This window comes from Mesoplodon mirus, assembly GCF_964341445.2.
Source record: "Mesoplodon mirus genome assembly, chromosome: 3".
In the NCBI taxonomy this organism is placed as follows: domain Eukaryota; kingdom Metazoa; phylum Chordata; class Mammalia; order Artiodactyla; family Ziphiidae; genus Mesoplodon; species Mesoplodon mirus.
Window position 1 is genome coordinate 121,404,174 of NC_138978.1, and position 14,349 is coordinate 121,418,522.

The 14,349-nt window shown below is 37.6% G+C and overlaps 1 protein-coding gene across 1 annotated transcript in view; it reads right to left on the reverse strand.

Moving 5' to 3' along the window:
- The window catches only part of LOC309799211 (Fc receptor-like protein 3), a gene marked incomplete at both ends in the record, with an annotated part of 124,561 nt that overhangs the window by 30,082 nt on the left and 80,130 nt on the right, over positions 1-14,349 (reverse strand). Inside the window, 8 exon segments of the mRNA XM_082612199.1 lie at positions 4,443-4,585; positions 4,683-4,714; positions 6,203-6,271; positions 6,485-6,597; positions 7,476-7,503; positions 12,674-12,793; positions 13,163-13,295; positions 13,297-13,442. Coding sequence (XP_082468325.1) covers positions 4,443-4,585; positions 4,683-4,714; positions 6,203-6,271; positions 6,485-6,597; positions 7,476-7,503; positions 12,674-12,793; positions 13,163-13,295; positions 13,297-13,442 — 784 coding nt within the window.

The following is a 14,349-nucleotide window of genomic DNA, read 5'->3' on the forward strand; positions in this document are numbered from 1 at the left end:
GTAAAGACAAGTCATGTATCAGGAGAAAATATTTGCTAAGCATTTCTGACAAAGGTATACATATCCCAAATACATAAAGAACTCCAGTAACTCAGTAATAAGAAGACAAAGAACTCAAATTATAAAGAGGCAAAAGAAAGTTTACTCAGCAAATAGTGCTGGAACAACTGGATATTCACAAGAAAAAAATGAACATTTTTCCTCACACAATACACACACAAAAATTTTCACTCTAAATGGTTCTTAGGTTTATATGTAAGAGTTAAACTATAAAATTTCTAGAAAATGAAATAGGAAAGAATCTTTTGACTTTGGGGTATACTTTCTTATATAAAAAACACAAAGCTTACCCATAAAATGAAAAAGTAGATAAATTGGATTTTATCAAAAATAAAAGAATATCTTCTCTCAAAAGACACCATTAAGAAAATGAAGGACAGGGCTTCCCTGGTGGCGCAGTGGTTGAGAGTCCGCCTGCCGATGCAGGGGACACGGGTTCATGCCCCGGTCCGGGAAGATCCCACATGCCGTGGAGCGGCTGGGCCCGTGAGCCATGGCTGCTGAGCCTGCTCGTCCGGAGCCTGTGCTCCGCAACAGGAGAGGCCACAACAGTGAGAGGTCTGCATACGACAAAAAAAAAAATAGAAAGAAAATGAAGGGCAAGTTACAGACATGGAGAAAACATTTGCAACACATAAATCAGACCAGGATATGTAAAGAAACAAACAAAAAAACCTCTTGCAACTCAATCATAAAAAAGACTATCCAGTAGGGCTTCCCTGGTGGCGCAGTGGTTGAGAGTCCGCCTGCCGATGCAGGAGACATGGGTTCGTGCCCCGGTCCGGGAAGATCCCACATGCCGCAGAGCGGCTGGGCCCGTGAGCCATAGCCGCTGAGCCTGCGCGTCCGGAGCCTGTGCTCCGCAACAGGAGAGGCTGCAACAGTGAGAGGCCCGCGTACTGCAAAAAAAAAAAAAAAAAAAAAAAAGACTATCCAATAAAGAAGAGGTAAAATGTGTGAACAGACACTTCACAAAAGAAGACCTACAAAGTGCTAATAGGGAATTGAGAAGATAATCAACATCATTGATTATCAACGAAATCAAAACCACAATGAGATAACACTATACCACACTACAAACTCCTTAGAGTGACCAAAATTAAAAACTGAAAATGCCAAGTGTTGGCAAGGATGTGGAGCAACTCTAACTATCAAACACTGTTTATGGGAATGTAAAATGGTACAGCCATTTTGGAAAAGAGTATTGCAGCCTCTTAAAATGTTAAGCATCAATCTACTATGTGACCCAGCAATTATACTCCAGAGTGTTTACAATGGAGCGATGGAAACATATGTCCACACAAAGGATTGTACATGAATTTTCATAGCAGCTTTATTTTTAATAATGACAAATGAAACAATCCAAATGTCCATTAACAGGTAAATGGATAACCAGAAGTGGTATATATATATAATGAAATATTTACTCAGCAATCAAAAATATATATATACTATGGATTCACGAAGCAATGTGAATGAGTCTCAAAATCTTTCTGCTTGGTGAAAGAAGCCAGGCACAAAAGAGTATATACTCTATGGTTCTATTTATATAAAATCTTAGAGAATACACTGTAATCTATGGTGACAGAAAGCATATCAATGATTGCATAAGATAAAGGTGGAGGGAAAGAAGTATTACATACAGGATAAGGAAACTTTGGGGGGTGATGGAGATATTTGGGATCTTGATTGTGGTAGTGTCTTCATGGATGCATATATTTGTCAAAATTCATCAAATTGTATACTTTAAATCCATGCAGTTTACTCCACATAAATTATTCAATTATTTGTAAAAAATAAAATAAATGTAAAGAAATAAATTATAGTAATATCTTGAATCTTAATGCCTCAATTGTTACCTTCCTGACTAGTTGGGAAAATAATTTCCTCATGAATCTTCTCTGAATATTCCTTAGACCCTCCCTGACTGCTTACAGGTACTACTATTTGCCCTTAGTTTGAAGACCTGCATAAGGGGTTCTGGGAGGGAGGTCCTCCATACACTCGGAACTATTCTGTGGGCTGTACAGCCCCTCTGGTGTCCCCATTTCTTGCTGGTATTTCCTGATTCTGTCTGTCTTAGAGGTTGCTGTCCTTGGTGCTGCTTGCACCTCTTGCATGCACTCCTGGGGAGTGACTCTCACTGTCCATGGGAAGCCACCTCAATCCTGTCTTTCTCCCTTAGGGATTTCTTTTTCTCTTAAGTCAAGAGAGAAAACCTGCCTTTTGTCACCACTCTTTTAGATGGGTTTCCCACAGCTGGATCTAGTGTCACGTTCCCCTTCTCCTGTATACCTTATTCGTTCTGGAGCTCAAGGTGGGGAGGCATTTGGAGCAAAATTTAAGCACAGACACAGACTACACCTGGATTCCTTGCTCCCGCTAAAGGCCAGGCATACATTATGGATTGCATATTGTACCTACTAGTATGGAAACTAGAATGGTAAGTCCCTCTTTCATAATAAAAATATGTATTTCCTCTTTAAGAAGGCAATCATTTTTTCCCTTGGCAAATGGTCTTGTTAGTTGAATTCATTAGCCAAGGCTAAAAGCCTCAAATCAGATTGCATTTTGATATATGTTATACTTCCTGATGGCTAAGCTTCTGACACCCAAGGGGAAAAACATAAAATTTGAAATACACAGTACTTTTATGCTGAGTTGTTTTCAAGGTTTGCAAAGCATCATTTCATTATTTACTTAACATTATCAACGATGGCTGGTATAAAATCAATGATGTCCATAAATTGTATCAGTTGAGGTACATCAGTCCTCAGTGAACTTCTAGCTTCTTTCCTTAAGGTCTATTGTTTTCAAAGCTAAAAATGTTCAGTGTAACACTAGGTGATAGAGGCTAACAATTTCAATTATTCCTTTTCTGCCTCAGAACTTATGAATAAAACTGCTTCTGACATTTTTTGCTGGCATACTTAAAAAATGTTTTTTCTTCATATCTGTCAGTCAACTGAGGAATTGATTAGGAGTCACTGAGCAATGGAAGGGGATGTCTTCCTTTGAGCCTACTAATTGCCTTGCATCTCTACACCCACTGCCAGCTCAGGTCATGAGGGCTCCTGAGTGACACTAAGCTTTACCATCTGAGTCATGTAAATCATTGGCTCTACTGACCTTCCAAGATTGATGTTGATGCTTCTGTAGCCATCAAATAGTGGATGTTGAATAATTATACAGTAAAACTGAGCTGCAACTGGTAGGAGGAATGTTTGATCTTATGAGAGATGAAGTATCTTGAAGACTACAAATTCTGTGTGGGCTGGGGTGTGTATGTGTGTGTGTGTCATATACCTGCATCTAGCTTTATCTATCTATTTATCTATCATCATCATCATCATCATCATCAATCATTTATCATCTATGTATCTATGTATAAATTTGTGTTAGTCTGCTCTGGCTGCCATAACAAAATATCACAGACTAAGTGGCTTAAACATCAGATATCTATTTTCTCACAGTTCTAGAAGTCCAAGATCAAGGTGCTGGCAGAGTTGGTTTCTGGTGAGACCTCCCTTCCTGACTCCTTCTGGCTTTGCAGATATCTGTCTTGCTGTGTCTTCACATGGCCCTTCCTCTGTGTGCATGAAGAAAGATAGAGAGGGCTCTGGTGTCTCCTCTTCTTCTTAGAAAGACACCAGTCCAATTCAATTAAGGGCCACCCTTATGACCTCATTTAACCATAATTATCTCCTTAAAGGTCCTATCTCCAAGTATAGTCACATTGAATTTTGAGAGAATACAATTCAGTCCATTATACTATCTAATCAGACAATTTGGAAGCTCTCTCCCATTAAATAGAATGTGTTATTAAAAAAATCTTAATACTGATGTATATTTCATGAAGAAATAGTATATATGTGGATAGAACAAAGCTTTTTGGTTGTTTCCAATTTGGTAGCTGGAACAAAGCATATACAACAGAACATCAGCAAAGCCACTATCAACCACACAAAAATGGAAACAGATGTTTAGAACAAACTGTTTATGTAGAGATAGTACATTAAAAGATTTTGATCCCACTTAGATCAACTGGTCACGATCGCATCCTCATGATCCTGGCTAGACCGTTTCTCCTTTCTCATCAACAGGCCCAGGAGCTGAAGGCCTAACTGCCCTGCCTTCACATGTGTCTCTACTGTGAAAAGAATGCAGAATTTACTCAAATGCTGCTCACTATGTTCCTAGAGAACACACAGACTCAGGCACAGAGGAACTTGGCAGAACTTTCACCCAGCCTGATGTCCCCTATAGCCCAGCCTCTTGGGATGCTGAGCCCTGGAGGGAAAGAGGTAGCATGGCTGGAGATAACAGAGATAATGACACAGGCTGCTTCTCAGGGTCTCTGTGACCCACTATGGGTACAGAGCTAGTGGTCTACGGCTGACAATGCACATGGGACATTCTCATAGTTTTCTGCAGCATCTTCAGGGTCCCTGTCTTGATTGATAGCCAGCCCTGCAGAATCATCTAGATGTGCCTTCTGCAACTCTGAATAGATGACTGCAGGCTCCTGGTGGAAAAAAAAAAAAACCAAAACACAAATAGTAAGTACCTAAATGTAGGTGAGGAAAAGCAGAGAGGAAAGCAATCCAGGAAATATAACCCACCTTATCCTCCCAGTGTTTCTTTGGTGAATTTGCTGTTGGATGGGAAGAGGAAAGAAAAGTATTAAACTGTGGGTAATACACTGTAACTTACAACCTATTCACAGTGCATTCCAAGCCAATCTTTCCTCTGCGGACTCATTTCCTAGCTGTCTCCTCTGCTGAATTCTTCCAAGCCCTCACAGACCAAGAATCTCATCCTCACACTTGTAAACAATAAAGCCTTTCCTCTACCCATAAAATGCCCAGAATGATTTTCTTGAAAATATCTTCCTTTTTCCACTGCTCATCACAACCCCAGCACAGCAATTCTGTTATTTCCACCTCCCTACCTCTATTTAGGGCCTCAATGGCTACATTGATCATCTGGGAGAAGGAAATAAATATGATTCACTTCACTTTGCACAGAGAAATTGGAGGAGGCAGCTCCAACAGGGACTTGGCATTCTAAGGCCAAACAGAAAATGCCCAGTAAGCCAAAGATATGCAGTGCTAACATTGAGAAAATTCAGTGTGTGTATTTCTCCTATCCTTCCAAGGGATTCTCTGGATCTCTTTCATTTAGTTATTCAGCCAATAAGCATTCAGTGAACAATGACCTTCTATTAAGCATTGGTAAGCCATAAAGAGGCAAAAATGATATAAACTCAGTCCATACAATTAAGAATCTTATCATTTTTAAGGAGAGAAATAGACATGGAAACAAATGCAACAAGTATTATGAGCACTAAGATAAAAATACATATTAAACTATGCTGTTGCCACAAAGGGTAATCAGTTCCTCTCAGGTTAGGAGATAGGGAAGGTCGTTGGGAACTATTGAGTTTCACGATGGTAACTGAATTATTTCTTGAAATGTGAGCAAGGGTCACAGACAAACTAGAGACAAGAACATTACAAGACAAATAAGAAGCACGAGCACCAAAGCACAAAACAACCCAGTTTGATCAAGCAAATGTTAAGAGTTCAATATGGCTAAAGTAAGGACATAAGGCAGAGCTTAGAGGAGCGACAAAATCACAGGGGGAGGCAAGGGTCATGCTTTAAAATGGAGAATCACTGAGGGTAGTTAACCTAGACAATGATGTGATCAATTGTGCATCTCAGAGGGATCATGCAGGAAACAGGTCGTTAGAAGGTTGGAAGGAGAATGAGATTAGAAATAAAGAGACCAGCTAAGAGAATTACAATTGTCTACACATTACATAATTAAAGGCTTAATTTAGCAATTATGTTCATTCATTCATTAAAAAAAATTTGAGGGGGCCTCTCATTTTCTAATTATAACACTATATGCTACTGATATATTTGCAAAGAAATAAGGTGTCTGTCCTTAAAGAGTTTATGGGGTAATGGTGGCAGTGTAGACAGGTAAGAGGGAATGGATGTGATTATAAGATTGGTAATATAAGAGGAGCAGTTAATACCTCTCATGTTGGATTCATATTGAGATGATTCTTTGATCAAAAACCCCTTGCTGGATTTGATAAAACACTGCCACCTTACCTCTACTTGTGTCTCACCTGAATTTTCTTTTGTATCTTGGATACTCCAGATCTGGGAATAAACCAGGTTGCTCTCACCAAGATCCACTGCAAAAGAATAGATCACAGTTGGCTGTAGTCAAGAACTCACACTATAAAATCTTCTTCCCAGTCACTAAGTTTATAACCACCTTCTAACCTTGACATCGTGCCAGAAATGACATTTTTATATTGAATATGACTGAGCCATGGACTGTTGCTCAATCTCTCTTCCCTCCCTGGGTCCTCCCTGGAGCCCTCTGTTCCTTAGGAAGTTCTCACCATTGCTGTGCACTGGCTGCAGTTCCATTGGGTCTGGTGGTTCAGAGTAAGTGGGCTCTTGGGGGTCTGTGTTGGAGGTTCTAGAAGGTTCCTGAAACTCCCTGGGACTGTAACTGTGAAGAAGGGGAGAGAGACAAAAAGGAGAAAAGTATTTGTGGATTATACAGAATCTCAGGAAAATCAATATCCAGGAAGAGCTCAGCATGGTTCATGTGAAAATATCATGGCTGCTACTCTAACAGTCTTCATGCATCTTTTGAGAAAACGTCAGAAGTATGGCACAAGACAGAGCCAGGGCAGCATTACAGAGAAGGCCAGCTGAGGCAAGGTCAGAAGACAAAGGCTACATAGCTCAAGGTCCCTTTGATAGAGTAAACACTTGTGTTTGCCTATTTTTTATTACTTTCAAAAGTTTAAATGTTTCAACATCGATACACAAAGGCTTCTGCATTCCACAGAAGTTGACCTTTGTCCTTTTTTAGGTTCTTTTCAGTTTTCTACCTCATATTACAATGACCTACCTTTCCTGCAAAATACTATGAAGGCTCTTCAGGAAAAGTATTTTTTTCCAATTTCATTTCCTTCTGCAGTTAATATTGTGAGTTGAACATTGCCAGCATTCAATAATTGTTTCCTGAATGAGTGTATGAGTGGGGAAATGAGCAATAAGGGAGTGAATAAATGTAGCCTTATGAAAGATGATATCATTAAGACATCAGTGATCAATTCTCTACTGGTGCACACTTAAGGAAGGAGATAAATTAACCATGGATAGTAAATAACATTAATTCTGTGTATAAGTAGGTATAAGTGAGTATTATTCACAACTATGATTGAAAGTGGCCTTCTTAATCACATTTTTTATTTCATAAGAATTTGAAATTTTAACAGGAAATGAGTAAAATATTTTTTAATGTACATAATTCCATGTTCTATCTTGTGAGCATAAATAAAATGAAAATGCTGACAGCACAAGAAGCAGAGACCTCACCTAGGTGTTCCAGTGGTGGAAAGTCCTCCTGAAAAATGAAAAAAGGAACATTGATGATAAGTGATCTCCGTGGACAATGTGCTCTCTGTTAGAACATCCTTTCCCGGAAATCAAATTCAGCCTAGATTTCAGCTATGGCAAATCTTTGAGAACATCCAGCTCCACCCCTTATGTCATGTTATAGATAAGGAAGGTGGGGTCTGGAGAGACATTTGCACAGAGTCACACTTATTCTCAATCACTCAATCAGTAATAGCAGCATGAACTCTAAGTAGCTGTGACCAAGTAGCAGAAGAGAGACAACTTAATATTTAACTCTAGATCAAGTGCTTCCCGTACTCCCACTTCTCTATTCTCACTGCAGCCCTATAAGGTAGAGACAAGGAGACTGAGACCTAGAAGGGGGTTAAAATTAATACTTATTACACGAGTATGACTCAATAGGACTACCAGAATAACCTCAGACCTTTCTTTATCTCTGACCTTACAAATCCATTTCAACAACATTGGGTGCATATTGTCTTCTCCATACCCCTTCTTTCCTTCGCTTTCTCCTGGCTAATACCAATTTATCTTTCCTCCTCCAGAGCTTTCCCTGATGCCAACAGACTGGATTAAGTGACCTATATCCTTGCACATAGAACCCTGCAATATTAAAATTACTACATTGTATTTTAATTATCTATTTCTGTGTTTGCCTCTAACTCTCTCCTTCGTGAAAAGGTGTGTTACTTGAGGGCGCAAAACTTGTCTTAATTATTTTTCTATTTCTAATGCCTAGAAGGTTGAAAATATTTAGTAAAGATTTGTTAAACAGCTGAACAAATTAAACTATGTACTATGAGGACTAAAAGAAAAACAAGTTGACAATTTTTTAATAGGTGACTACATGTAAACCTAATTTGGAAGCCTACTCCATCAGCCTTGAAAATATGCCAGCTTTCCATTAACAGAAAAATATTGAAATCTTTCTGGCCTGCCCAGTACAGCCTCCTCCCAGTTTCCCATCTCTGCACTTTGCCTACTTATCTGTGGCTCTATATCTGTCTCACTGGTCTTAGAGAACACAAGTTATTTCCCAAAGTAAACATATTCAGCCTTACTTCTCATGGAAAATGACTGATTAATGTCTACAAACCCCGTCTTTGTGAACCAAGTGTCCTGAGTTAAAATAGAGGTGTGTAAGCATGATCCTGGCCTGTATCTCTCTCCTCAGGGCCATTGTAACCATATCAATCAACAACTAATATCCTTACTTGTAAGCAGGTTAATTAAGTCCCAGGATGCATCTGAAAGTCAGATCATCTCCTCATCTGCATAAAGGAAAACAGACCCAGAAGGTGGCTATTTATAATATGTTAGTGTTCACTAAAGATATATGGGCCAGGCACTGTGCTAAGCAGTTTACATAGATTGTCTCATAGCACCTAAAAGGTATATACTATTATTATGACCATTATACAGCTAAGGAGACTGGAGTTTGGAGAGTTACATTACTGGAATTTAATTCCAAGCAGTTATAGAGTCAATAAATATATCACTCCCTTAGGTAACTTGGAGAAAACACTCAGGCTTAAGGAGCAGAGTCCTTCACTTTTAGATGAATTTGAAAGGGCTGAGATCTTCCCTGAGAAGGCTGGTCAATAATGAGAAGGAAGACTTTGCTATGAGGGGAGTACAGTAGACAATATTTTGAGATGTGAAAGGCAGAGACCCTCTGATTGACTCTGTCAGAATTCCTTAGTTGAGTTTGCTATTTAAAAAAACATTTCCCTTAGATCTAGAGGACAGAATCTCCTGGGTTTCTGCCCTCATGGATCATATAAAATAATGATTGGTAATCTTTCCTTCCCTTGTGTTATTTGGTGTTGTACTGACTGAGCAACCTGTTTTTTGAATATTATCAACTGCAATACTGAGGTTCTAATGTCTGCACTTCTAGTATGTTACTGATTAATAAATGACATCCAGATAGGCAATGAGATAGAAAAGTAATTTTTAAAGTAGGAGGTACAACCAGCCTTTTACAAGTTACCAAGATGTAATGGAGAGAATATGGACTCAAGGGCTAGAGGGAGACCCCAGTTAAGACCTAACTCTAACTCTTAGTAGATACACATGAATTTGGAAAGGTTGCTAACTTCCCCCCAAATCTTCATTTCTTCATCTTTAATATGGTTATAATGATATTGGTTGAATTGAAGTGAAATGTACATACTGAAAAACAGAGAATTAGACACTATAAAATTGCATGTAATAGACTCTAAATGAATGACAGATTTTATGATGAGTACTATCAGGGTTAGTGCTACACACATAATTGTATATGTAATATTATTTAAGAAACTATTAAGTAGCTTTAAATATCAGTCATAAAATGATGAAGCCATATTTTGTACAAAGAAGAGGAAGGATGGATGCTCATTAATTGACCTGAAAGTGGAAGTCAGAAGACAATGCTTAACCACTATCATTAAGGAAAGTATGTAAAGTCTTCATTAAATTGAGACCCAATTATTTGTTTATTTGCTTGATTTTCAATATGAGCCCTGAAAAAGGAAAACAGAAGTATTTTGTCTGACAGAAAAAGAGAGTTCATGTTACACCACAGAGAAAGACAGAAAGTAAAGGATTAGTAATTCCAGATATAAAGTCTTGAAACCTTATAAGCACCCAAAGCACTGAATAAAACAGTCCATGCACTCAAAGATTTCTGATCCATGAAAAAACATTCAGAGAGAAAAATAAAAGCAATCACATAAGAAAAAGACAAGGATGATGGCAGATTTCTTGTTAGAAATCATGCACACAGGAAGACAGTACAGCATCTTTAAAATATTGAAAGAAAACAAAATTTTCAACCCAGAATTCTATGCCAGTAAAAATATATTTCACAAATGAATGCAAAACAGAGACTTTTACAGACATACAGAAGCTGAAATAATTCACCACCAGCAGACCCATACTACAAGAAATGTTAAAAGAAATCTTTTAGGTGGAAAGAAAATGATACCAGATGAACATATGGAGATACAAAAAGGAATGAAGAACATTGGAAGTGGTAATTTTATGAGTAAATGTATAATATTTTTAAACTATATGTAAGCTTCTTTAAAGGATAATTGTTTACAAAATTAATAACAATGTAACGGCAGGGGAGAAATGGAGTACACAATGGTAAGATTCTTATGCTATACATGAAGTGATATAATGTCATTTGTACGTAGACTGTGATAAGTTAGATACGTATACCATACACTCTAAAACAACCACTAAAATAACAAAGCAATGAGTTATATATATAATGAGCCAAAAAAGGAAATAAAATGGAATCATAAAAAATACTCAAGTGGTCCAAAAGAGGGTAGTAAAAAAAGGAAACAGAAAACAAAGAACAGATGAGACAAATAGAAAACAAATAGCAAAATAATAGATTTAGGGACTGAACCCTATCAATAATCACATTAATGTAAATGGTCTAAGTTTTTAAAATTAAAGGGTAGAGACTGCCATATTAGATAAAAAATCCAAGTTAACTATATGCTATCTATAAAAATACATTTTAAATATAGAGGCACAAATAAATTAAAAGTAAAAGAGTAGAAAAAAGAAATATCATGCTAACATTATTTATATTAATATATTAATATCAAAGAATATTTCAGAGTAAATGATGTTACAGGAATAAAAAGGTCATAAGGATAATGTGGTCATTTCATCAAAAACACATAACAATGATAAATATATGTGCACCTAATAATAAAGTTTCAAAATACATGAAGCACATGTGATAGAATTGAAAGAAGAAATGGAAACATCTACAAATATTGTTGAAGATTTCAATACCCTTCTCTCAATAACTGATAGATCAAGTAAAGAGAAAATCAGTAAGTATATAGAAGACTTCAGCAACACTATCAATTAAGTTCACAAACAAACCCATACTACAAGAAATGTTAAAAAAAAAAGTCCTTCAAGCAGAGAGAGAATGATACCATATGGATGTATGTATATACAGAAAGGAATGAAGAATTCTGGAAGTGATAACTAAGTGGGTATTACCTAGACATCAAGACAAAAAAAGAAATGACAAGAAAATAAAACTACCAAATCAATATCCTTTATGAACATAGGTGCAAACGTTCTTAAAAATTTTAGCAAATCAAATTCAAAAATTATAAGCAAGTTAGGTTGACCCCAGAAATGCAAAGCCAGTTCAACATTCAAAATCCAAAATCGTATCACTAGACTATAAAATAAAATCGTATGATCATCTCAATCAATGTAGAAAAAACATTTGTCATTTTTTCTGTAAAAACTGTCAGCAAATTACAATTAGTAGGGAGTTCTTCAGCCTAATAAACAGCAACTACAAGAAAAACACAGCTAATATGATCATATGCAGTGGTGAAAGTCCAAATACTTCCCCCCTTTAAGTTCAAGAACAAGACAAGTATGTCTATTCTCAACGCTTCTATTCAACATTGTACAGGAGGTTCTAGCCAGTCCATTAAGGCAAAAAAAAAAAAAAAGAAATAAAAGGAATCCAGATTGGAAAGGAAGGAGTAAAATTATTTTTATTCACAGATGGCTTGATCATCCATGCAGAAAAATCTGATGGAATCTATAAAACTAATACAAGAACTAATAAGTGTGTTTAGCAAGGTTGCAGGATATGAGATCAATGTACAAAAATCAACTGAATCTCTATATACTAGCAACAAACAATCAGAAATTGAAATTTTAATTTCATTCTCAGAATATCTATTAATTTTATCTACTAATAAATATCACTGTCTTTATATGCTTTTCAAATATATCTCAGAGTTTATTGTTTGTACTTACGGCTTTTGTCAATTTTTGTTGTTGTTACAAGTGGAGGACTTTGTTTTTCCTTCTTTTTGATTTCAGTAAGCTTTGGACAGGGGTTGGAACAGTAAATACTTAACTTTCTAATTTTTAAATGGAAGCAAAACTCTGTTCTCTGATTTAAATCTCAAATTAAACACATGGAGTAGTAACTTCATTAAGAAATTTGTTCTACCTTTTTGTCACTGCCACAGAGTGGCAGTGATTAGAACTGAGGGCTTAGTACTTGGAAAGGAATAATTAACATTTATAGGATGTACTACACAAGTCCAAGTTATTACAGCAATGGCAAAAGTCACAACATCAAAGAGTATGATATAGCCACTCACCTGAATTCCTTTGGGTCCTGAAGTAACACACCAGAGCAGCAGTAGCAGCAAGGCCAAGGATGCTTAGCAGCCCTGCAGTGACCCCCTCGGTGATACGTGTTATTTTGTTACTGGAAGGCCCTAAGTGAAGAGATCTATACTTGAGTTCAGGGCCAAATATTTTTTTATCAAGACAAAAAACATGTAGGTGGGGACTAGCCATATATTAGGACAGGTTTTTGCCAGGTTCTGATTTCTCAATTTGAATCATTTACAGTATAATTTGTAATTTTCAAAATAATAGCACATGAGAGTTATTGCCAGAATCTAACATTAAAATTTATTCCTTTTCCCTCCCCCACCCCCATGAAATCAGTATCAGTCTCCAGAAGCCTCAAGCCTTGGTTTCATGTTAATAACTCTTTGACACTGGGAGAATTTCTACAGTCTATTGGAGAAATATTTTATTGATTATAAATGTAACCTATAGCCCAGGTACCACCAACCCATCTGTGACGCTGAGTGTCGCCATCTCACTGCGCTGGACCCCCAGGCCGTTGTCAGCCCCACAAAAGTAGTTCCCAGAATGCTCTGCCATCAGAGTGAGGTTGAAGGATGCTCCTCCTCCAAAGGGGGCCCGAGATGCTCCCCAGGGTGACATTCTTGTGGTAAAACCAGTACAAGATCGGGGGAGAGCCTCTTTGGGCCTCACAGCAAAGCTCTAACACATCTCCCACCATAGCCTGGGCCCCAGCAGGGTGGAAGGTGAAGACAGGATGAGACACTGGAACTGAGGGAAGCAACATAGTTCATGAGCAGTTTTGATTAAGTATGTGTACAAGATAAGTTAATAAAGGAAATATTTAGTTTAGTTTAGTAGTAGGAACATAGACCTGGGATTCAGGAAAACCTGAGTTTAAATCCCGTCTCTGCCCTTTATTAGCCCTGTGATCTTGCTGTTTTAAAAACTTTTTACTAGCTCCAAGTCTCAGTTTATTCCTTCGTAAAATGGAGCTAATAATAATTATATCACAAGCTATGGTAATAAGAATCATGTATGTAAAATGCTCGATAAATGTTAGTTACTATTACTGATAGAAATAATAACTAAAAGCAAGGTTTGTTTCTCCATATCATTGATTGACTCCTGAGACTTAGCTTTAAACCTAGACTTCCACACCTATCTGAAGTAGGACCTCATTACCTTTTACCCAGTTATCTTGCTTTATTTTTCTGCATAGCATTAACACTAACATCTATCAATCTATGTATCTATGTATCTCTCTCTTATTTATCTATCATCTGTCATTGTTGTATATCTGATTCCTCTAATAGAATGTAAGTTTCATAAGCATGAGGACTTATCGGGAGCTTCCCTGGTGGTACAGTGGTTGGGAGTCCGCCTGCCGATGCGGGGGGACACGGGTTCGTGCCCCGGTCTGGGAGGGTCCCGCATGCCGCGGAGCGGCTGGGCCCATGAGCCATGGCCACTGAGCCTGCGCGTCCGGAGTCTGTGCTCCGCGGTGGGAGAGGCCACAGCAGTGAGAGGCCCGCGTGCCGCAAAAAAAAAAAAAAAAAAAAAGAATGAGGACTTATCTGTTTGTTCATTTTTGTATTTCCGGCTGCTGGAACTTTGCCTTGGCATGTAATAGTTCATCAATAATTCGTGAAATAGTTCATCAATAATTCGTGAATGA